This window comes from Cynocephalus volans, chromosome 5 (genome assembly GCF_027409185.1).
Source record: "Cynocephalus volans isolate mCynVol1 chromosome 5, mCynVol1.pri, whole genome shotgun sequence".
NCBI classification, from domain to species: Eukaryota; Metazoa; Chordata; class Mammalia; order Dermoptera; family Cynocephalidae; genus Cynocephalus; species Cynocephalus volans.
The window spans coordinates 129,148,316-129,171,014 of record NC_084464.1 but is presented as its reverse complement, the minus strand read 5'-3'; the positions used below and the strand labels follow the sequence as shown (position 1 = coordinate 129,171,014).

Sequence of the window (22,699 nt, the reverse complement as noted above, 5' to 3'; positions counted from 1 at the left end):
CCTGCCTCTCTTGCTGGTGTACAGAATAGTTTTTATTGGCATTATGTGCCTGAGGGGGGCAAAAGGAACATGTCTGGTTCTAGCCCATCTCTGCACTGGGGCAGTACTGCTCATATCCATTCATTTAATGGATGCAGGTGACCACCACAAGGGAGCATACCAAAAGGTTCACTTGGTGGTTCCAATCACCTTCCAAACCTGGAAGTGCCCTTGGAGGTGGGTACCTCCTTGCATTCCTCTGGTTGCATGTTCCTGTATAAACCATTTCTATTTTATTCTGAAAGTTTTCTGGGTGCTGCCTTCCTTAAGAGTGTTTTTCTGACATCACTCAAAACATTACGGATATCTTAGGTTTTTGATTATGTTATGTCCTTCAGTTATCGAGGCAGTCTGGATTAATGCCCCTCTCAAATGGTGTGTACTGGGCGGCCATGACTGGAAATTTTCTGGTCCAAAATCCTAATGGTTGTCTTTGGGAGGTGCTCATGGGCTTTTCCCATAAGCTCCAGTCTGCATGAATGCAAGTAACAGACACTTCCAGAATCATATGTGAGTGGGGATCATATAGGCCCAAAGATGCTGAGAGAGCTACTACCCTTTGTAGTTCAGATATGGCCTGTTTCGGTCAGGTCCCCACTCAAGCATGGCTTTTATTGGGGTAGTGTTATATATAGGAGCTAGCAATATTCTCAGAGGTGGAATGTGCATTCTCCAGAATCCAAGTAAAACAACCAAACATTGGCTTCTTGTTTGGTCCTATGAGTGGGTGGCAACAGCAGTTTGTTTTTATTCTCTTGTGAAATATCCCATGTGGCTCCTGCCCAGATTGTTTCTAAGAATTTCACCATTTTGGCATGGATCTTTGCTGGGTTTATTTACCAGCCTCGGTAAATTACCATTTACCATTGTATTTAAATCAGTCCTAGCCTACTCTTTGTTTTCTGATATCATAATATCACGAATATTGTGTATTATACCTGAGACCTGTATCAAGTCCAGATCCCTCCGGATCAAATTGTGGCAGTGAGCTGGTGAATTCAGATAACATTGTGCCAGCACAGTAAATATAACCTTGGATCTTTCCCATGTAAACGTGAACTGCAGTTGGCTTTTTTCAAAACTGAGATAGAGAAGAACGAATTTGCAAGATCAATCACTGAGTACCAGTTTCCTTCAGCCTGTTGCGTTTTCTGTATGGTTAAACCATGTCTGGGACTGCTGAGGCTATGTGTGGTACCACTTTATTTAAGCCTGGATAGTCTACTGTCAGTCTTCATGATCCATCCACCATTTTCATGGGCCACACAGGGCTATTGTAGAGAGAGTTTATTGGTACCAGCACTCCAGCTTCTGGCATGTCGTTGATTAAAATGGCAATTCCTTTCTGCCCATTAGGTATATTCTGTTTTGTTTTAAATTAACTGCTTGTGTGGGTTCCTGCAGTTCTAGTGGCTTCTATTTAGCCTGTCCAATCAAGACTGGCTGGGGGGCAGACTACACCCCTTCTGTTTTATGATATTATATAGGGGAAGTAATCCTCAATCAGATGTAATGTGCATCCCAATAATACATTCAGTAAAGGAGATGTGTCCTCCCTTTCTGTTCAAAGACAGAAGGGAAGGCGAGCATTAACCGGGCAAGGGAGTAGGGGCCTGGCTCCCCCGTGGATTTTTGAATCCACCATCGTTGGCTCTTGGTATCTTTTGGGGGGAGGGGCAGAGCTGAAATTGATTTTTGATAGATTAGATACCAACCCCTATGCAAGCCAGGCGTGCTCACAGGGAAACCCAGAGGAGGTCGGAGTTCTGTGACCTTCCCTTGTAATACTTTGTTTTACACTCACCCTGGTGCTCATACCCTGTTCTCCCTAAAGGGAGAGGGTAGACATGCCACTGGTTATCATGTTGTCCCCTTAGGGAGGGAGCCATAGTAGTCTTCTCCCGCGTCCTTTGGTGCCAGCCGTTGATAATGAATTTGGATAGGTTTAGAAAGGACGGCATCAACTTGTTTCTTAATTAGGTTGGTGAGATGGCGAAACGCCCAGGGACCGAAGGTTATAAGTAAAAGGAGGCAAAGAAGGGGGCCCAAGACAGGGAGGAGGTAAGGGAGGAGTCCATTAAGTCCGGTCCAGAGCGGGTTTTCGAACAATTCTTTTCTTCGCTTGATGAGGTCTTCTTGTAATTTCTTGATTTTGTCTCGGACAATGCCAGACTTGTTGGCATAGAAACAGCACCGCTCCTGTAAAGCTAAACAGATCCCTCCCTGTTCTGCAGTTAATAGGTCTAACCCTCTGCGATTTTGTAAAACTACCTCAGCTAAAGAATCAATTTGATCTTGTAAATCATTAACAGTTCCAGAGAGGGTTTGAACATCATCAATTAACTGACGAGATAATTTATTATAGGTGTTAACAGCGACCCCTATCCCCGCCCCGCCGGAGGCCACAGCGGTTGTAATCCCCAAGCCTATAAGCAAGGGAATGACTTGGAGAGCACGCCGGTGGCGTCCTGTTATAAGGTCAAGGCTAGGAAGAGGGACGGGCTCATATCCGGGGATGATAGAAATGTCAGGGAGAAGGCTCGCTGGAACGCAGAGGCCTGTCCAATTAATAGGGAGAAAGGTATGGGCAAGGTTGCCTCCACAAATGAATACCTGTCCTGGAGAAGGGCAGATGGGGGTGGAAATGTTAGTTATGGAATGACAATGGGAAAAAGTGACAAATCCGACATCAACGTCATAGGAATTATTTTGTGAAGGTCCCTGGAGGCAATCAGAGAGATTGAAACCCGAGGGCTGTACTCTGAAGGGGGATGATAGTGAGCAATTGGCAGTTTCACTAAAGGGGATATACGAGGCATTGAACATAGGAATGGCAGTAGGTAGAGGCATACCAACGGTTAAACATAGCCAGCAGTCTTGTGCAAGGGAGGGGGTAAGGGGGGGTTGGTGGGGAGCAGAGGGCGGCGGATGAAGAACTGGCACAGTAAGCTGCCAGGGATCCTCGTCGTCATGATAATGAGCTGCCTGTTCGTCTAAGGTCTCTTGGTCCTCGGGGGGAAGTTGATCGTTATGAGGGGCAAAGGAAGTGAGGGAGGGGTATAATTTTGGAGCTGTTTTACGAGTCTTTTTAGAGGGGTTAGTTTCAGGGGAGATTGTCTGAAGGGTCTTTTCAGGGGGATCAGCATCATGGCTGCTAAGGTCCCTCTGGCATGCCTATTACGACAGAGGGGCAAGTTGAGGGGGGGCGAGAACCATCCTTAAGGGCCGTCTCCCCCACTTGTATTATGTTTTTGATATCCGGGTCCTGAGAATGGGTTTGTAAAATGTCATTAATTAAATTCCAGTAGGCAAAGGTAGACACGGGGACCTTGCTGGGGCCAAAAGTACGATAGTAATCATTGAGACGGTCACCAACCCGTTTCCAGTATTTATGATCAATGGTGCCCTCTTGAGGAAACCAGGGGCATACATCAGTTAAGAAATTGAAAAAACTTCAGAGATCTTTCTTTTTAGCCTTAATTCTGCGCATCTTGAGGGAATCCTTAAGCCCCTTAAGGAAGAGCTCGTGAGAGCTCAATTCCTGTCCCATGATAATCACCTACTCACCGGTCCGATGTCCGCTGGGGCGGCTAGTCCAGCGACGATCAAAATCGAGTCTTGTCCCGAGGATTGATCACCCACGGGCTCGAAACGAGCTCAGGAGCTCAGGGTATGCCTGGCCAGGCGTCTTCCGAGTAGGTGCCAGCAACGTTGTTCCGTGCCTCGGGCCCCACGTTGGGCGCCAGAAATGTCCCGTCCTGCGGGACAGGTAAGAACGTGGGCTCGAGGAGGACTACCTGTAGCTGGTGAAAAGAGGAAGAGACAGGAGACACGCAGAATGGAGGCAAGACAAGATTCTGATCAAGCCTCAAAATTTTATTGTCAGGCGATTGCTTATATACATAGTGAAGAAGGGGCGGGCTGTCACAGGGTATGGCAGCTTATGATAGGCGGAAAGGCAGGGGGGTGATAGTGGCGTGGTATGAGAAGAGGAGGTGGGAGGGGTGTTGGCTTGGCGAGCGCGGGCTTTTCTGAGGAGGAAAAGAAAGGCTTACATAAAATGGCTGTTATTTGTTAAAAATGGCAGCTATTGTTAAATATGGCTCCCGACAGATGTGACCACCTCACATAGAGTCTGTTCAAAAACCCCAACTTTATCTAAACTTTCACCTTAATCCCCTCAACCATTGCGTCTCCATATCCTCTCCACTTAATCTTAGCTCCTGCTAAGATTTTGCTAACAGGCTTTGGAATCACAGTACATTGGGCCCCTGTGTCAAGAAGCCCCAAAAGGTTTCCACTCTCCCAACCTGGCCATTTTATCCACACATGTGCATGCGGTCTTCGATCAGGCCAGGTGACCCTGGCCTCTGTCAGTTGTTGTTTTGAACCAGTCTAACCATGATTAACCCGTTTAACCACGGCCCCAGGTGACTCCAGGTAAGGTTTCTCATCATAGTCTTCTTGTCTGGCTTTTTGAATTCCTCCAGACAGATAAATGGAGGGGACTTGCTTGGGCCCTTTTAAGGTTGAGGGGCCAGTGGGGGCTCCCATTGGCCCACTCAACCTTCAGCAGTGTTGTTGAACAACCTTGTTTCAGCACCGTTAATGTCTGACATATTCATCCTGTTTTTCATCAACCATCTAAAGATTTCTACCCTTCTGGGACGAGTTCCTTGACTCTCCCCTTTGTATTTCCCTACTTTCTCTTTTATCACTTCAATGTCCTTGGTATTGGTGAGACCTATGGTGAAGTTGAGATGGCAAATCGGACAAGGCTTCTTGAAGTGTTGTTCGATTTTGCAGGAGTAATGTCACACGGGGCCCCCACGTAGAAGGGACTCCCTTACCACAGCATGTACGATAACCTTGGTAGTGGGAACATTCGGTGGGTAAATATCTCGTTCATCATAAAGCCAGCCCCACATGGCTTGCATATGAAGCATATAAGCTACTTCATCTGGGCTGCTCCACTTAGCATTACAGGAGGAGTTGGGCAGTCCTCTTCTCAGACAGACACGCTTTACAGTGGCTTTTCTCCAGTCAGTCAGGCTGGCTGTTCCCTCAGGAGCAACCTCCTGTGCACCTAGATTAGGTATAGCCATCAGCATTTGTTCTGTAGTAGGAAGTTGTAGGTCCTTTATGAATCCATACATGCTCCTCCACTCTGCAGCATTTAAAAGGAAAGGTCCTACTCCTAAATTAGTTACTCTCAGAACCCATTTTAGTAATGGCTCCTCAGGGAGCTGATGACACTGATCCACGAATGACATGCTTCCTTCACATTATTCCTTCTGGTTTCAATAGTTACTTGAGTTTGTCCTTCCTCCACACTGGCTACCATCTTGGTAACCACAGGTTTTAAAGATACTTTGTTGTTGCTGAATAATTTTTCCCTTGGGAGATGGCCAAAGCTCAGACCAACTGAAATCTGAGCTTGGTCTAGCATCAAGGTTCAAGCCAGCATTCTCTTTTATTGTAGCTATGACAGATAACAGTAACCAAGGGACTGTATATTTTGCTTTTTTCTTATTAGTGTCTATTTCCTTATGCATCCAGTGAACCAACTCCCCAGGGGTTGGATCCATCTGTAAATTCCATTAGTAATTTTTACCTTTAGTAACTGCAGCATAATTGTGGCTCTATATACCTTGGGGGACCATGTGGCCACCCAGAAATCAAAGGTTCCTCATTCCCCACCTGTGTATCCTTTTTCTTCCCAAACCACATTTTCAGGAGCCCAGGCCATTTTAGCAAATCCTTATTCTGACACCAATCTGAGTTGGTGGGAAAATACACGCTCTGAAGTGCTTTTCCCTATCCTCTTACTCAGAAACAATTACCTCATCAACACAGAAAACTCTTGTGACCAAATATGTGGAGATTTCTTCCCTTGGCAAGCAAACAATTCTCCAGCAGACACCAGCTGGGTATCTTCTAATTGAATTCAATTCTGACAATATCTACTTGGAGATAGTGTCGGATCCCATAGGGTGAGGGCTCAGTCTCCAAGACTGCCACCCCTTTCAGATACCAGTTGCAAGTCCAGGCCTTTGGAACTTCTTACCAACCAGCTATAAATCACGGTTCCCACAGTCCCCTCCTTGGGTTCAGTCAGTTTGCTTGAGTGGCTCACAGAACTCAGGGAAACATGTACTTATGTTTACCAGCTTATTGTAAAGGATGTTACGAAGGATACAGATGAAGAGAAGCATAGGGCAAGGTATGGGGGAAGAGGTGTGGAGCTTCCATGCGCTCCCTGGGCATGCCACCCTCCAGGAACCTATACGTATTCACCTATCTGGAAGCTACAATATGTATTTTTCATAAATGTGTATAATATTTTATAACCTGAATATTTTACTTAACAATTGTATCTTCCATGAAAGGTTTTTAAATAATATAATTTTTAATGACTTCATAATTTTTCATCAAACTGATTTACCATAATTTTACAAATTGCCTTTTATTGGACATTTAAAATACTTTTGTTTTTCTCTATCATAAACACTGTAGCGATGAGATGGACATGTTTTTTAGCTATACATTTGTATATATACATGATTGTTTATCTAGTATACATTTGTAGTCTTAGAATTGCCAGATCAGGAGATATATGTCTGTTCAAGTTTTTCTATTCTTATTTCCAAACTGCTCTCCAGAAAGGATGTACATTTTAAAATGAAATAAGCATATGTTTTTCTTGTCTGTCCTGAATGACATATTTGAAAACTCCATTGCTCCAGAGACTGTATGGAATATTTGTAAGCTTACATTGAAGAAGTTATGTTAATTAAAAGTTAGTACATTATATGTATGTGAACACAGATGTTTTATCATTAAGTCTTGAGATACCTAATCACAACTAAATACTACTGAACTCTTATTAGAAATCTGAGAGATTATTTACTTGGTACCAAGACAATAGTAAGTAAGCTTAAATTATAATGTAAAGATTGAGAGAAGTACATATGGTAGAATTTCTCAACTATAGGGGCTGGGAGCCAGTTATTCTGGGAGACCATAGAAGTGATTGTTAGAAGTTGACAAGAATAGCACAGTGTTCTCTATGTTTGAGATGATGGAGGGGAATTTTGTGTCAAACAGGCAGCTACCTCCATGGTGCCTACTGGGTAAATTGCTACTATAGCAAGTCAGTAGGCAGAAGGACTCAGATGGCTTTTTGGTACTAGTGCTTGCTTCTTTCTGTCTGGAACCGTGCAATAGATGCATTATTATTCCATAGCACTCAGAAAATGTAGCAATAGTCAGACTGCATTGAAAACAACCCGGTTAGCAGAAACATTCTATAGAAATGAATTATCAGCGTTAATTTTCTTTACCATTCTACTTGCTTTGAATGACCTTGAAATGCTGAAATAGTATGGACAAGCTTTTATTTTGTGACTTTTTTTCTTTCTTATCATCAAATACTGGTAATGCTATAAATAAATATACTCTACTCATTCCATTTCCTTTATAAGAAAATTATTGTCACTTAAAAGTGCAGCTGGATGAAAATTGCTGAATGGTCTTAATAGTAAATATCATACAATATAATTAAAATGTGACACAAACATATTTTACTACAAAGTTTTTTGTTTTTTAAAAAAATAATAGAAGATGGACATTAGAAAGCCAGTATGTCATTTAGAGATCATTACTTTAGAATTGCAATCTGAAGCATAATCGATGCACACTTGTAAAAATAATTTAAATGTGCTACTGAAGCATATTGGTAAAACTGTCATAGTGGTGGAAAAAATAGGCCACGGGTTTGTGAAGGAGCCCAGGCCCCATAACTGTTAAGTGCTATATCAAAGATCAGGCGTGGTCCTAGTTAAGAACAATAATTTTTCTTATATGTGATAGTGAATCCAAAAGACATCAACCATTGACTTCAGAATGTGGATATAACCAAGAATAGAAACATCCTTTTTCTGTAAATCGGGTGGAGATCCAGGATATCCTGTTAAAAAAGAAAAAAATAAAGACGTAATTTCTCCAAAAATATACACAGAAGATTTATTTTATTAATGTGCCACCAAGTGATATACAAATTCAATGCAATCCCCATCAAAATTCCAATGATATTTTTATCAGAAATGGAAAAAACTATCCAGACATTTATATGGAATAACAAAAGACCACGCATAGCCAAAGCAATGCTGAGAAAAAAAATAAAGCTGGAGGCATAACACTACCTGACTTTAAATTATACTACAAAGCTATCATAACCAAAACAGCATGGTACTGGCATGAAAACAGACACACTGATCAATGGAATAGAATAGAGAACCCAGAAATCAACCCACACACCTACAGCCATCTGATCTTTGACAAAGGCACCAAGCCTATACACTGGGGAAGAGACTGCCTCTTCAGCAAATGGTGCTGGGATAACTGGATATCCATATGCCGGAGAATGAAACTAGACCCATACCTTTCACCATATACTAAAGTCAACTCAAAATGGATTAAAGAATTAAGTATACACACTGAAACAATAAAACTTCTTAAAGAAAACATAGGAGAAACACTTCAGGAAGTAGGACTGGACACAGACTTCATGAATATGACCCCAAAAGCATGGGCAACCAAAGAAAAAATAAACAAATGGGATTATATCAAACTAAAAAGCTTCTGCACAGCAAAAGAAACAATTAACAGAGTTAAAAGACAACCAACAGAGTGGGAGAAAATATTTGCAAAATATACATCTGAAAAAGGATTAATATCAGAATATACAAGGAACTGAAACAACTTTTCAACAAAAAAACAGTAACCCAATTAAAAAATGGGCAAAAGAGCTAAATAGGCATTTCTCAAAGGAAGATATGCAAGTGGCCAACAGACACATGAAAAAATGCTCAACATCACAGCATTTGGGAAATGCAAATCAAAACCACACTGAGATACCATCTAACCCCAGTTAGGATGGCTAATATCCAAAAGACTGTGAACGATAAATGCTGGCAAGGTTGCAGAGAAAAATTCTCATACACTGTTGGTGGGACTGCAAAATGGTGTAGCCTCTATGGAAAATGGTATGGAGGTTCCTCAAACAATTGCAGATAGATCTACCATATGACCCAGGTATCCCACTGCTGGGAATATACCCAGAGGAATGGAAATCATCAAGTTGAAGGTATACCTGTTCCCCAATGTTCATCGCAGCACTCTTTACAATAGCTAAGAGTTGGAACCAGCCCAATGTCCATCATCAGATGAGTGGATATGGCAAATGTGGTATATCTACACTATGGAATACTACTCTCCTATAAAAACGAATGAAATACTGCCATTTGCAACGACATGGATGGACCTAGAGAGAATTATATTAAGTGAAACAAGTCAGGCACAGAAAGAGAAATATCACATGTTCTCACTTATTTGTGGGAGCTAAAAATAAATAAATACACAAAAAAACCAGAGGGAGGGAGGGAAGAAGACATAACAATTATAATTCCTTGAAGTGGATATGACAAGCAAACAGAAAAGACATTGCTGGGAGGGAGGGGGGAGAGGGTGGAGGGAGGTAGGTTTCGGTAATGGGCCACAATAATTAACCACATTGTATATTGACAAAATAAAATAAAATTTGGAAGAAAAAAAAAAAGAACTCATTTATTTCTGGGAAGCTATACTAAGTGTGTGTGTGTGTGTGTATGGCTAAAAAAAAAAAAACTTGCTACCTGTGAGAATCACTAAAAGGGAAAAAACAAAAAAAGAATTCCAGCTTACAAGAAAAGGTGAGGACTAGGAAATTGAACAATAACATGTCACTATCACTATAGTATGCTTATCGTGTACTTGGACTGTACTAAAGACGTCGGGCCTTAAAAAACTAATACCACCTTAAGTGACATTACAAGCGGCACCATTATGGGCCCACAAGGGCATATTAACGTGGCAGGGTAAGAAGGCGCTGGGAGGAAGTAGGGTGGGAGTGTCTGCGGGAAACTTGCCTTAGCCCTTATTGGCCAAATACGTGCTTCCGTGCTCATGAACACTGCGTGATTGCAATAGCTAGGCATTGAGACAGGATGCATGCTCTTGACCTTTAAGCTCATAGGATTATGTTAAAACCTCCCCTCCCCATCTGCCTATAAAAGCAAGTGCTTGTGTGATAATAAATGGAACTGCTGGACAGAACCCCCGCCGCTGCGTCTGAGTGTCCTTTAATGGGTTGGTTGGGGCCGGCAGCTGTGCTCACCTCTCTTCAGGGCTCTCTTCCCCCGTCTCCTTCCAAGGGGACCGGAAGGAAAGAGGAATCTGGGCAATTCACTCGTCCACCAAAAGGGACACATAGGGAGAGACTGATAACGAGGCTAGGGCTGTTCGCTGACATAAAGTGTTATATGAAATCTTCAAAACAGCCCTGAATCATAGGGTCTCACTCAACTGGAAAGATTTGAAATTGGGTTTTTTATATAGGTGAAGCCCTCCTCTCTGCCATGATTTGAACCTGTTATTAGGAGTTACTTGAACTAGTTAGACTAGTAGTCATTGAATGTTTAATATGCCATGGGTACAAGTTATGTTTTAGGGAGGGAATACAGAGGATTGATTAATTCTGTGCTGTCGGGAAGAGAGGACTGAGTGTAACCCTTGTAACACTGGGTTCTGTAACACTACACCTAATAAATTTTGGTTAAAATTGCATTCTATACATTAAAAAGATGTTTTACAATAAAATTTGTGTTCTACCTTAAATGTGATAAATAGGTATATTTGCATTTTTGCAATATATGTTTGTGTTAAAATCCAGTGGCATGAGAACAGCTGGTTGTTTTTCTAGAGAGGTTCTCAGACTAATATCAGCAGCTTAGTGTTCAAGTCCCATTTTGTAGTGACTTGACCTTTGACTGCAATGTCAAGTCTTTGTGTGAATGTTGTGAGGATAGGGCTCTTTATGTCCTGTGTTTCTCCATAATAGATAACCAATGAATATTTTTTTTAAATCAAAGGGAGTGGAGTACATTAGTGATTTCAAACTTGTTATCTTGCAGTCCTAGAAGAGCACTGGGACTGTAGCAGAATTGGGGCCAATAGCAGTGGTGGTTAGAGGACAGCTTAATGGGTGAGATTCCAAGTGGGTGAATTTACTATGTGCCCAATTCTCTGCTGTAGAAATGTTTAACTTTAGCTCTCACACTAACACTACAAAGTATTCTTATTCTTTGAACTGAGGTTCAAAGTGGTTAGTACATTGCAAAAGGTCAGTCACACAACGTGTATAGATGACAATCTTGGTATTTGAAGTCAGAAATGATTCCATTGCCTGCCTCTCAGCCCATCTCCCTGTAATAATACTCTGGATAGAAAAAAAAAAAAAGGTGCACACTTTATGTAAACCAGGCCAATAAGGTATCATTTTTGTTTGTTCATTTTATATTAAAAGACTTCTGTTTAGTAAGACCAGAGATTTATTAGAATGAGATCTGAGTTTGAACCAGTCTCTGCCTGGTCTACAATATGACTTTAAGTTACTCCTTTTGTGTCTCAATTTCCTAATTTGTAAAATAGGGATAACAGCACATTGCCATGAGACTGAGTTAATACATGTTGTGTACTTTGAACAATGTCTGTAAACTGTACGAATTTAGTTCACCGACTTACTTGACTGCTGTCGTTTCATGGTTCTGTTCTGGAAGCAGAGTCTTTCTGAGTTAAATTTAATATTCAGAATGGATTGATATCTTTTTCCTGTTATAGATTCCCTTTTGCTTAGATATTTATTTAGCTTTATTATTTGTAATGTCATTTCAGGTTCCTATATGATAGTGGACTCTTCAGATCACGACCCTGGAGAAAAAGCCAGACTGCAGCTACCTACAATGAAGGAGAATGACACTCACTGCATTGATTTCAGTTACCTGTTGTACAGCCAGAAAGGGTTGAACCCCGGCACGCTGAACATATTAGTTAGGGTAAATAAGGGACCTCTTGCCAATCCAATTTGGAATGTGACTGGATTCACGGGTAGAGACTGGCTTCGGGCTGAACTAGCAGTGAGCACCTTTTGGCCCAATGAATATCAGGTAATCATCTGTGCTTTTCTGATTTTTCTTTTGATGTCACTGGATCTCACTTGTATGTAATACTTGGACATAAATACTTACCCTGTAGTTATGACAGATCGTCCCTGTTGCCTTCCCCCAACTCTTTTCTAGGGGAAGTATTTCAATAGATTGTCACAAAACCTTCAAAGTAGGGAAACTGTTTCTACCTATAGAAAAAAGTAGGTGTAGGTCCAAAATTCGTTGATTATTTGACAAAGAGCTACTGATTGACAGGTAATTTGTTCAGAAAGAAATTGTCTTTTTGAGTTGACTGTAATATTCAGACTGGACTGATTTTTAGTGACTTCTTGAAAATAACATTTGGAAGATAAATGTGCAATAGTGTTTCTTGAAATAAAGGGGAGGCATTTTGATTAATTGTTTATATTTTGAGTATAAAATAAGCAAACAAAAAGAGAAAAGCTGTTCTCAATATCTTTAGTTTTGTCTTGTTTTTTTCCCCCCAAATATGCTTACTCTAATTATGGCTAAACCAGGCAACGAATAGTGTCAATACCCACTTTATGTTTGTGTGACTGAGTTTATATGGTTTAACAACATGTCCATTTACCAGGTTGTAGAGTTGTTTGTTAACTCTCACTGTGAGGTTCAATCACTGATAACAGAAAGCTATCTTTTTAAAAAGTCCACTTTTGTGTTAAATCTTGAGATTTAATCTTTTAAAAGACTTGCCTATTTGCAGCTTGTTATAGAGCCTAATGAGAATGGATTTATGTAAAACTGTATTTTATGATGGCCTGTTAGTATATAAGCTCATAACAGTTTCATTTCTGCTTTTAAAAAATGATCTGTTTCTTCAGGTTAGGCTTGTCTTTATTCCTCAAGGGGAAAAAAGCAATGCCTTGTTTTAATTGTTTTGCCTTGAGTTGGTTTTTCTGTTTTATTAAAAGCTTGGTACATCATAGAGTGGTTCCACATTGTAATTTCAATGGATTTTCATTAGATACTAGTTTTTTCCATTATTCCTGAGCAGAAGGATGTTTCTCTCCTGTCTAGGAGAGCCATCTGCTTTTTCAGAACCCACAGCTTCAGGAGGACTACATATGTGGTAGGTGAATGGGTGGGGTTGTATGAAACTAATGTTAGAGCATTGGCTGCAAGATCGGTGGGTTCACCTCTGTTAACAGTGGGTTGATGGCTGTCATCTCTGGGTCACCTTCACAACATATTGTCATTATACTGATTTCATGGGAATCTGTCATTGGAGCTTAACATAACACTGAAAAGAAGCTCTGATTCTGCAGAATAAAGCTGTTGACAGATTCACTTCCATAAGACACATTAAAGCCCCAAATGACAAGTCAGTCTAGCAAAATTGTTAAAAATGTGGGTTCTGGAGTTAGATTGCCTATATTCATTTTTGTTTGTTATTTGTTACCTGTGTAGATAGTTATTTACAAAATCAAACTATAACTTATACCTTAAAAAAAATAGATGTAGAAGTAGATTTTGATAAATCCAACAAATAATACCAGGGTACTTCACAGAATTCATGGAAAGATTTGTATTATCTTTTAATTCTATTCTTCCATGAACTTTTTGAAGTATCCTCGTGTATGCATGGCATATTTCTTTTCCTTCAAAAATAAGAAATGATATACATATAATTATTTTTCCTAAAATTTTAAAGATGTATCTTTGGATTATTGATGTTAATAACATCTTCTTATGGCACATATTACTGAAATGTTAATTCTAATATTGACTTACAGTGCCTTAAACCAAATGAATAGTTTTTTGTTTGGTCTCATTTTGCATGACGAAGCTCTCTAGGTTTTATGTGCCTGTGGTGTATTCAAGAAAGCAGTGCAAAAAGTGCCCGTGTGAGTTTCAACCTGGCCAGTGAGATATTTTTGGGGATGTGGTGTCAGAGAAAAAGATGACTGAATACATGGACTCTTATGGGTAAACATGTCATTGTTGCAGATTAAGATTGAGCCGTAGATCATTTCTTAAGTGATTATTTTTCTTCCATATCTTTTTCCTTAACCTATAAAACTTAATCAATGAAAGCAAATAAGAGTTTTTTAAATGATGTGCTTAGTTCTCACTAACTTACTTGATTGATATTTTCATCAGTTCAATCACTTAGATCTACCTAATTGTACCTGTACTTCAATTACTAGAAAACAACCAGCATAACATAAGCATTTTTGCTATTAGGATATAGTATGAAAAAAACATTGTTTCCCATATACTTTTTACTTTTAAAATTGTACATATTTGTGGGGTACAGTGTGTTCTTTCAGCACATACATATAATGTACAAGGATTCACTTAGGGTAGACAACATCTCCATCTCTTGAACATTTATCTTTTCTTTGTCACGATTACATTCAAAATCTTCTTTTCTAGCTATTTAGAAATATACAATATAATATTATTCGCTCTAGTCAGCCTGGTACACCAGAATTTGTTCTTCCTATCTATCTGTAGCTTTGTTCCCTTAATCCACCCTTCCCCTCTCCCCTGTCCCCTTCCCTTCCTGGCTTCAGGTAACCATTATTCTACCTCTACTTCTATGAGAACCTTTTTAAAAAAATTCCACATATGAATGAGATCATGTGGAATTTGTCTTTTTGTGCCTGGCTTATACTTCACTTAACACGATGGTCTCCAGTTCCATCCATGTTGCTGCAAATGACAGGATTTCATTTTTTTAATAGCTGAATAATATTCCTTTGTATGTATATATATCACAGTGGCTTTTATTGTTGCTGCTGTTGTTGTTAACATTCATCCATTAGTGGGCATTTAGGTTGATTCTGTCTCTTGGCTATTGTGAATAGTGTTGGGATGAACATGAGAGGGCAGATATCTCTGATACATTGAGTTCATTTCCTTTGAGTAGAAACCCAGTGGTGGGATTGCTGGGACATAAGGTAGTTATATTTTTAGGTTTTTGAGGAACCTCCATACCATTTTCCATAATGGTTGTAATAATTTACATTCACACCAACAGTGTGGGAGAGTTCCCATTTCTTCACATCCTTGTTAGCATTCGTTATTTTCTTTTTGATAATAGCCATTCACTGGAGTGAGAAAATATTTCATTGTGGTTTTCATTTGTATTTCCCTGATGATTATCTATGTTAAAACATTTTTTCATGTGCCTGTAGGCCATTTATATCTCTTCTTTTGGGAAATGTCTATTGCTCATTTTTTAATTGGGTTACTTGTTTTTTTTTGCTGTTGAGTTGTTTGAGTTCTGTATGTATTCTGGATGTTAGCCCCTTGTTAGATGTATAGTTTGCTGACACTTTCTCCCATTCTATACATCATCTCTTTCCTTTGTTGTTTGTGTCCTTTGCTGTGCAGAAGCTTTTTAGTTTGATGTAGTCCCAGTTGTCTATTTTTGCTTTAGTTGCCTGTGCCTTTGCAGTCTTGTTCAAAACAGTGCTGCCCATTCCCATTTTGTGTACTATTTCTCCTGTTTTCTTCTAGTACTTTCATAGTTTCAAGTCTTAAATTTAGGTCTTTAATCCATTTTGAATTGATTTTTGTGTATGGTGAAAGATAGGGGTCTAGTATCAATCTTATGCATGAGGACATCCAGTTTTCCAAGCACCATTTACTGAAAAGCCTTTCTTATATATTTCCCCAATGTATATTTTTGCACCTTTGTTGAAAACCACTTGACTGTAAATGCATAAGTTTATTTCTGGACTCTCTAGTCTGTTCCACTGGTCTATTTGTCTGTTTTTGATGCCAGTACCATGCTCTTTACTACAGCTTTATAGAATACTTTGAGGTCTGGTAGTGTGATGCCTCCAACTTTGTTCTTTTTGTTTAAAATTGTTTTGTCTATATGGGGTCTTTTGTGGCCTCATACAAATTTTAGAATTGTTTTTTCTATTTTTATGTAGAATGTCATTGGTATTTTGATAGGGATTGCATTGAATCTGTAGATTGCTTTTGGTGATATATACAGTTTGATGATATTAATTCCTCCAACCTATGAACAGGGGATATTTTTCCATCTATTTGTGTCTTCATTTTCTTTCACTAATATTTTATAGTTTTCATCTTAGAGATCTTTTACCTCCTTGGTTAAACTTATTCCTAGGTATTTTAGTTTTTTGGTAGTTATGTGAATGGGATTACTTTCTTGATCTCTTCAGCTATTTTGTTATTGGCATGTAGGAAGGCTATTAATTTTTGTGTGTTGATTTTGTATCCTGCCACTTTACTGAATTCATTTATTTGTGCTAGTAATTTTCTGGTGGAGTCTTGAGGGCTTTCTATGTTATAAATACTGGAGGGGAGGGAATACTTTCACATTCATTCTCTGAGGCCAGCATTACCGGCATACCAAAACCAGAAAAAGACACAAGAAAACTACAGACCAATATTCTTAATGAACATATGTGCAAAAATCAGTGAAATGCTAGCAAACCAAAACCAACAGCACATTGAAAAGATCATTCACCATGATCAAGCGGGATTCATCTTAGGGATACAAGGATGATTCAACATACACAAATTAATTAATGTAATGAAGGAAAAAAATGTTAACTTCAATAGACACAGAAAAAGCATTTGTTAAAATCCAACATCCCATTATGATAAAAGCATTCAACAAATTAGGTATGGATGGAATGTACCTTAACACAATAAAGGCCATATATGACAAACCCACAGCTAACATGATACCAAATGGACAGAAGTTGAGTGTTTTTCCTCTAAGATCTGGAACAAGACAAAGATACCCACTTTTTCCACTCTTGTTCAACATAGTACTCAAAATTCTAGCCAGCACAATAAGGCAAGAGAAAGCAATATAGGGCTTCCAAATTATAAGGAGGAAGTCAAAATATTTCTTTTTTGCAGATGACATGATCCCTTGCATTTTTGATAGCTTTCAAAATCAAATAACTGTCTAGTTTTTGGTAAAAGCTTGTTTGCAGGCAAAACAAGGTGGAATTTTTCGATAGATGACTTCTAGGTGCTGATATTTTCAGTATTTAAAGAGAAATTCAATTGCTTTAAATACCAGGTATCAGAGGTCCATTTTGAGATTCCATTAGGGAAATTTAGAGGCTTGATTTCTGATCTTGTGTAAGAAAAAGATCACCTCATATATATGTAGAGGTATGTTTCAGCCTTGCCTTATTAAGTGACAAATTTGCTGTTTGGAGTTTCTTTCATTCCGATTAAACCTGCTCAAGTAACTTGTTAAGATTCCAGAAATATTTCATGTAAAAATATTTTGTAATAAAAAATAATTTAAAAAGAATATAAACTTGTCCTTAGGGAAAAAAAGCAATACCATATGATTGCCTTGACCATAAAAGAATTCAGCTGTGACCCCTGTAAAACATCTAATTTTGCATAGAACATCTTATTAGATTTACCAGGATAAATTACCTTCAGATTGTAGACCAACCTAACTAATAAATTGACCCATTGGATTTCATTATTTAGTATTTGTAGTGGATTGAATTATGTCCTTTCAAATCTCATTGAAGCTTGTATTATGTCCCTCAAGTTTTATGTATTAGAAACTTAGCCCCCACTGTGACTGTTAATAGGAAATCCTATTAAGGTAATTGAAAGATGGAGTCTTGAAGAGGTGATTGGATTGTAGGACTGTGCAGTAGTGAATGGATTAAAAACGGTGGTCAGGAGAATGGTTCTGAGGGATTTAAAGGAAGAAGAGAGTCTCTCTGCTCTCTCTGCTGCACTATTTTCACAATGGGATACCCCTGCCATCAATGTCACTACCACCAAGACCTTCACCAGCTGTGTTCCCTGGACTTTGGACTTCCTAGCCTTAGAAACTATAAGCAATAAATTTTGTTTTCTTTCTAAATTACCCAGTTCTAGGTATTTTGTTATGATGAGCAGAAACAGATGAATACAGTATTTTATGCTTTAATTTTATTTTTAGCATAGTTCATGTAAATACTTGTTCTGATAATAACTTTTCTTCTTTAAAGCTGGTCCAACTCCTGAGTAGATGAGAATACTGGATATATAGAATGGCAGATGGTAGTTTTCATTCCAGCCACCTTTTATATGTCCGCCAAGGCTAAGATGTTCCTCCTGATAAAAAAAGAGAGACTGTGTTGCATGAAAACGTGATGTTTATAACTATGAGGAAAGAGATAGTTGACAAACTGAGGGTGACTAAAGAAAGGATGGAAGAAACCTGCCTGTGTTCTACTCTCAGGCACAGTTATATATTATATATATACAGCCAAGGTCATTCTGGTATATTACATTTTAGAAGAGAAATGTGTTCAAGTGCATATTCTTTGCTTTATCAAGTTCTCGAACTTGTCTCAAGAATTAGCTGAAAAGGCACATTTACTATTCTTAGGGTTGGGGGGAAATTATGCCAAAATGTAAATGCTCAAATATTGCTTGCTTAGAATCGCTACAAGTTAAACTTTACTATATTGCAGATTGTGATACATAATTAAGTAATATATGTGAAAAATACCTAGTAAAAAAAGAATAGTCTACAAAGGTCAGTGTTATTATTGCTTTTAAAACCTTATGTTCCGTATTTTCCTAAGCTTTAGTTAATTAATTTTGTTCTTAGCCTTGTTTGCAGGGTTTCATGAAGTAAATCACTTAATTTAAGTGATATATTTTACTAGAGAAGCACAGATGCACTCTGTTGGAAGTTTAGAAAACAGAGAGATTATTCTTCTGTTCAGGCAAATCAAGAGAACCTTCATGGAGGTGTCCTCTTTGAATTCTATCTCGAGGATTGATCGGAAATTATCAACATGGACAAGATAAAGACTGCAGGGAAAATCACAAGGGTAAAGTGATTGGAAATTTTAGTAGGTGTTGAGAGCCATCGACAGATTCAGTTTAGGTTTTTTTTTGACAGAGGGAGATATAATTCTGGTCTAGTTGACAAAATTGCTAGTCATTTTCCCCATGTATTTTCTGTTTAGTTTCTCCTTTTGAGATTGTTGGTATTAGTTATTTTGGTGTCGTCCTTAAAGAATATCTCCATTTTCCTTTATTTTGAAAGCATGCTATTCTTTTTAGGTTTTTTATTTATTGAAACTTCCGGTATTAGACACCTACTATCAGTTATCTACCCTGCGATAATACAGGTAAAGTCCCTCTTCTCATGAAGCTCACAGTCTAGTTTGGCTCTGTAGGAGATAAAAATGTAAAGCAGATGTGGACTCTGCTCTTCCGGAGCCTAGGGCAAATAGGAAATGTGAGTTGTACATAGATATAACTTGAAATTCGATAGCAATTGTTAAATGACTTAAGAGAGGTAAATATAAAATGTGGTGCAGAAAGTGAAAACAAAAGATAGATTTGTTTCCAAAGTAATTTGAAGCAGAAATGGGCCTAGAATTCTTGCCTCTTGATTTCTCTATTTCTAGATTAGTATGCTTCCCATTGTACCACAGTGTTTTTCTTAAGTTACCATTATTCAGAGCCGACCCTTGCTATAGTCAAGCAGAACAAGCAAATGTAAATTTTGTTTTTTGACAGTCATTGCAGTGATATACTAATATATAAGGAACTTTTTCTCACTAGTGTGTTCAGAACAATAGATGTCTTTTCAGCTCAGCATATTAATTATGTAAACTATCATATTACTTTTGTACTATTTGCCATGGTATTAATATGCTATTCTACCTATTTTTATAGGCCACAAGTACGTATTGTAGATTCTTAAATTTATTTCTAAATAGAGGTAGAAAGAACAAAACAAAATCCTTACAAGATATTATCACAGTGTTACATTTCATCTGAAGACCCACACACCTCTAAAAGTGTAATTTTCTCCACTCTGGAAATCTGACCTGTCTTTTATGTATAAAACTTAGTTCTTTCTGCTTTGAGATTAAATCCATTACTTTCTTACTGAACAGCAAGGTTGTTACCAAATGAGGCAGACAGACGACATACATAACTTGCAAAACTATTAGTGGAAACCTAATCTGCTGTTTTCCATTAACTGGTGCACATCATTAATCACAAAAATGATGCGTGATGAAAACTACAGGGGTTTGGCCAGTTATTGGAAAGTGATAGTATAGCAGAAAGTGCCTCCCGCCTCCCCTCTAATTCACCGAGAAGCAAACACGGAACTTTTGCAATCCATTTTCTTTTTAAATTTTCCATGAGTTTGAAAAAATGTTAGACCTGGACAGGCATGAGATTTTCTCTTTTTGTCTGCTTTTTTAAAGGGTTACATTAACATATATTGTACTGGTATTTTGGCAATGGAAAGATTGTTACACTCCAGAGATCCTGCTGGCTTTGGATCTAAGATGATTGGGGCTAAAACCAAGTGAGTATTCATCTTTAGGCATAACGGCTATTAAGAGCATGCTCATGAACTATCCCTGCAAAGAGTGAGGAAGTGGGAATGTCACTTCTCTGTCATAGCTTTTGGGACTCTTCCAATTTTTTGCTTGTCCCTATTCATCCATCTATAGAGCCCCACTTTAGAAAGGAGGGCAGCAAGATTTTTTTTCCTAGATGTATCTTCTAGATGAATTTCGTCATTTATAAACATAGCAGTGTTGCAGATATTATTTGTCCACTCAGTAGTCATTCTCCTCACTGTCTTCCATATTGGCAGGACTCCCTCACACCCTGCTTGCATTCACAGCTTCCTTTGCAGGTAGGGGTAGCCATGTGACACAGTTCTGGTCAATGAGTTTTGAATGAAAGTCTGCCAGGGGATTTCTGGCAAAGATGTTCCTCACTGATAAAAAGAGAGACATGTTGTATTAGGATCATGAAGCTTGGTGCTACTGTGGTTATCTTGTAACTGTGAGGAACGAGATAGTTGACAAAGAGTGTGACAGAAGAAAGTATTAAAGGAACCTTGGTCCTACTCTCAGGCAAAATGATAATAACAATAATAAAGACTATTGTTTAAAGAACTTTTAGATGAGTATTCCACTATGTAGCCAAAAGCCATCTTTGTCGAGCTTTCAAGCAATGCCACCTATCAACACATATTAGCACATGTGAGAGACAGCAGAAATAAAAGTGTCCATATCTAACTATGAATGAAGCAATTCATAGTTTTCAGTCTAGTTGGAGAGAGAAGACAAACCTATATACTTGAAAATGTAAATAGGCTGCAAAACAATGGATCAGAGACTGAAGAGGGTAGAAAGAAAGGAAAGAAAGATGATCTGTTGAGTGTCTGCCATGTGTAGGATACTGGGCTGGGTACTTTTATACATGTCATCTTTAATTTAATATTTGATCAAGTACCAAGTAAATATTTTTTACTTTTATACATGGACTAAGATACTGGTTATTTAGTGGTGAGTCAAAATTATTCCCCTTTTTCTTCTTTAGTAATTTAGTCTGGGTTTTAAAAGTGTGTACTTTAGCCATATCAGTGACTTCTGAAGTTAGCCACAACTAGATAGGCTTATTTTAGTTATGGCAACAGTAGTTGCCTAACAAGGTCACTGTGGCTCATTTTTACACTGGCAAAATACCTTCTGTTTCATGGGCTATTAACAAAGCAGCCTTTTGCTGCTGCTTTTTAATCTTCATGATTCTCTTTGTTGTATTTAAAATACTCCAAATGGATTTGGAAAAGCTCATATTATAGTCATTGTTTTCTTAAAACTTATAACTCTATGAGGGTGACTTCTTCCTGATTCATTATGGTGATTTGCTTTTATTATAAAACGTCTGTTCTACTGTTACTTTAAAACTCTGTTTTTATTGATTTATTGATAAAACTTAGAGTTGTGTAAATAAATGTAAACCAGTGAACAAGAGCCCTGGCGGTTAACAAAGTAATTATTGTGAGTATATGACAGAAATCTGTTGTTATTCTGGTCAGTCATACCTGTTTTTACTCAGGGTAGCAGGGGCTGCCACAGTGCCCCTTCACGGTTTCTTTTGAGAAATATTTCCATGAAATTAATTCAATTTTGGTTTAATAACTCTTTGAAAAATAATGAGCAGTATGGGAAGATAGGCATTGTTTGTTCAATTTATGACTCCCCCCCACCCCCAGGAGTTTGTTTTATCAAGGGGAATGGGGAAGACAGATGCTCCAAAGAGGAGTGGAAGAGATGCCGATTTTTTGCTTCCTCACTCAACTTGCATTCAATTCAGCTTGCTGAATCTGAATCAACACATTTCTGATTCCTTGTTTTGCATGCTTCTTTATTAATTATTTAGCATACACTTATTGAGCTGATCTTCATGTAGTAAGATAAAAAAATAGCCAAACACAAAAAATACGAGAACCATTTTGTTCTAATCAGTTTAGTGTTGTTGACAGTACCATAATACTGTACTATGTCCTATAAAACAATATAGATAACAATTTAAAATCAATTTCTTCTTCAGTTAAATTTTGTCCGCAGACTTTGATCATTAATTAGAAATGGTCTGTTCTGGGGGGGTGGGGGTGGGGCTTTCCAGTTTCTGTACAGCTTAAATTTGTATGACCTCTTTGTCCATTTTCATTTCAAAGGCTGATTTTTCTTCACTTTAGTCTACATGTAGTATGTGAAGAAAATATTGGCTGTTCAAGGGAAAAACAAAAATGAGTGACATTATGTTTTTGTCTCAAATTTAACTTTTATGCTGTGGTGATATCAGTC

At 38.4% G+C, this 22,699-nt stretch overlaps 1 protein-coding gene across 6 annotated transcripts in view; it reads left to right on the top strand.

Annotated features, from left to right (window-relative positions):
* The window catches only part of PTPRK (protein tyrosine phosphatase receptor type K), a 558,957-nt gene that overhangs the window by 198,768 nt on the left and 337,490 nt on the right, over window positions 1–22,699 (top strand). For all 6 annotated transcript variants that reach the window (XM_063096107.1, XM_063096103.1, XM_063096106.1 and 3 more), the window contains exon 3: window positions 11,812–12,083. In XM_063096107.1, the coding sequence (XP_062952177.1) occupies window positions 11,812–12,083 (272 nt within the window). The remainder of the gene's footprint in view (window positions 1–11,811; window positions 12,084–22,699) is intronic.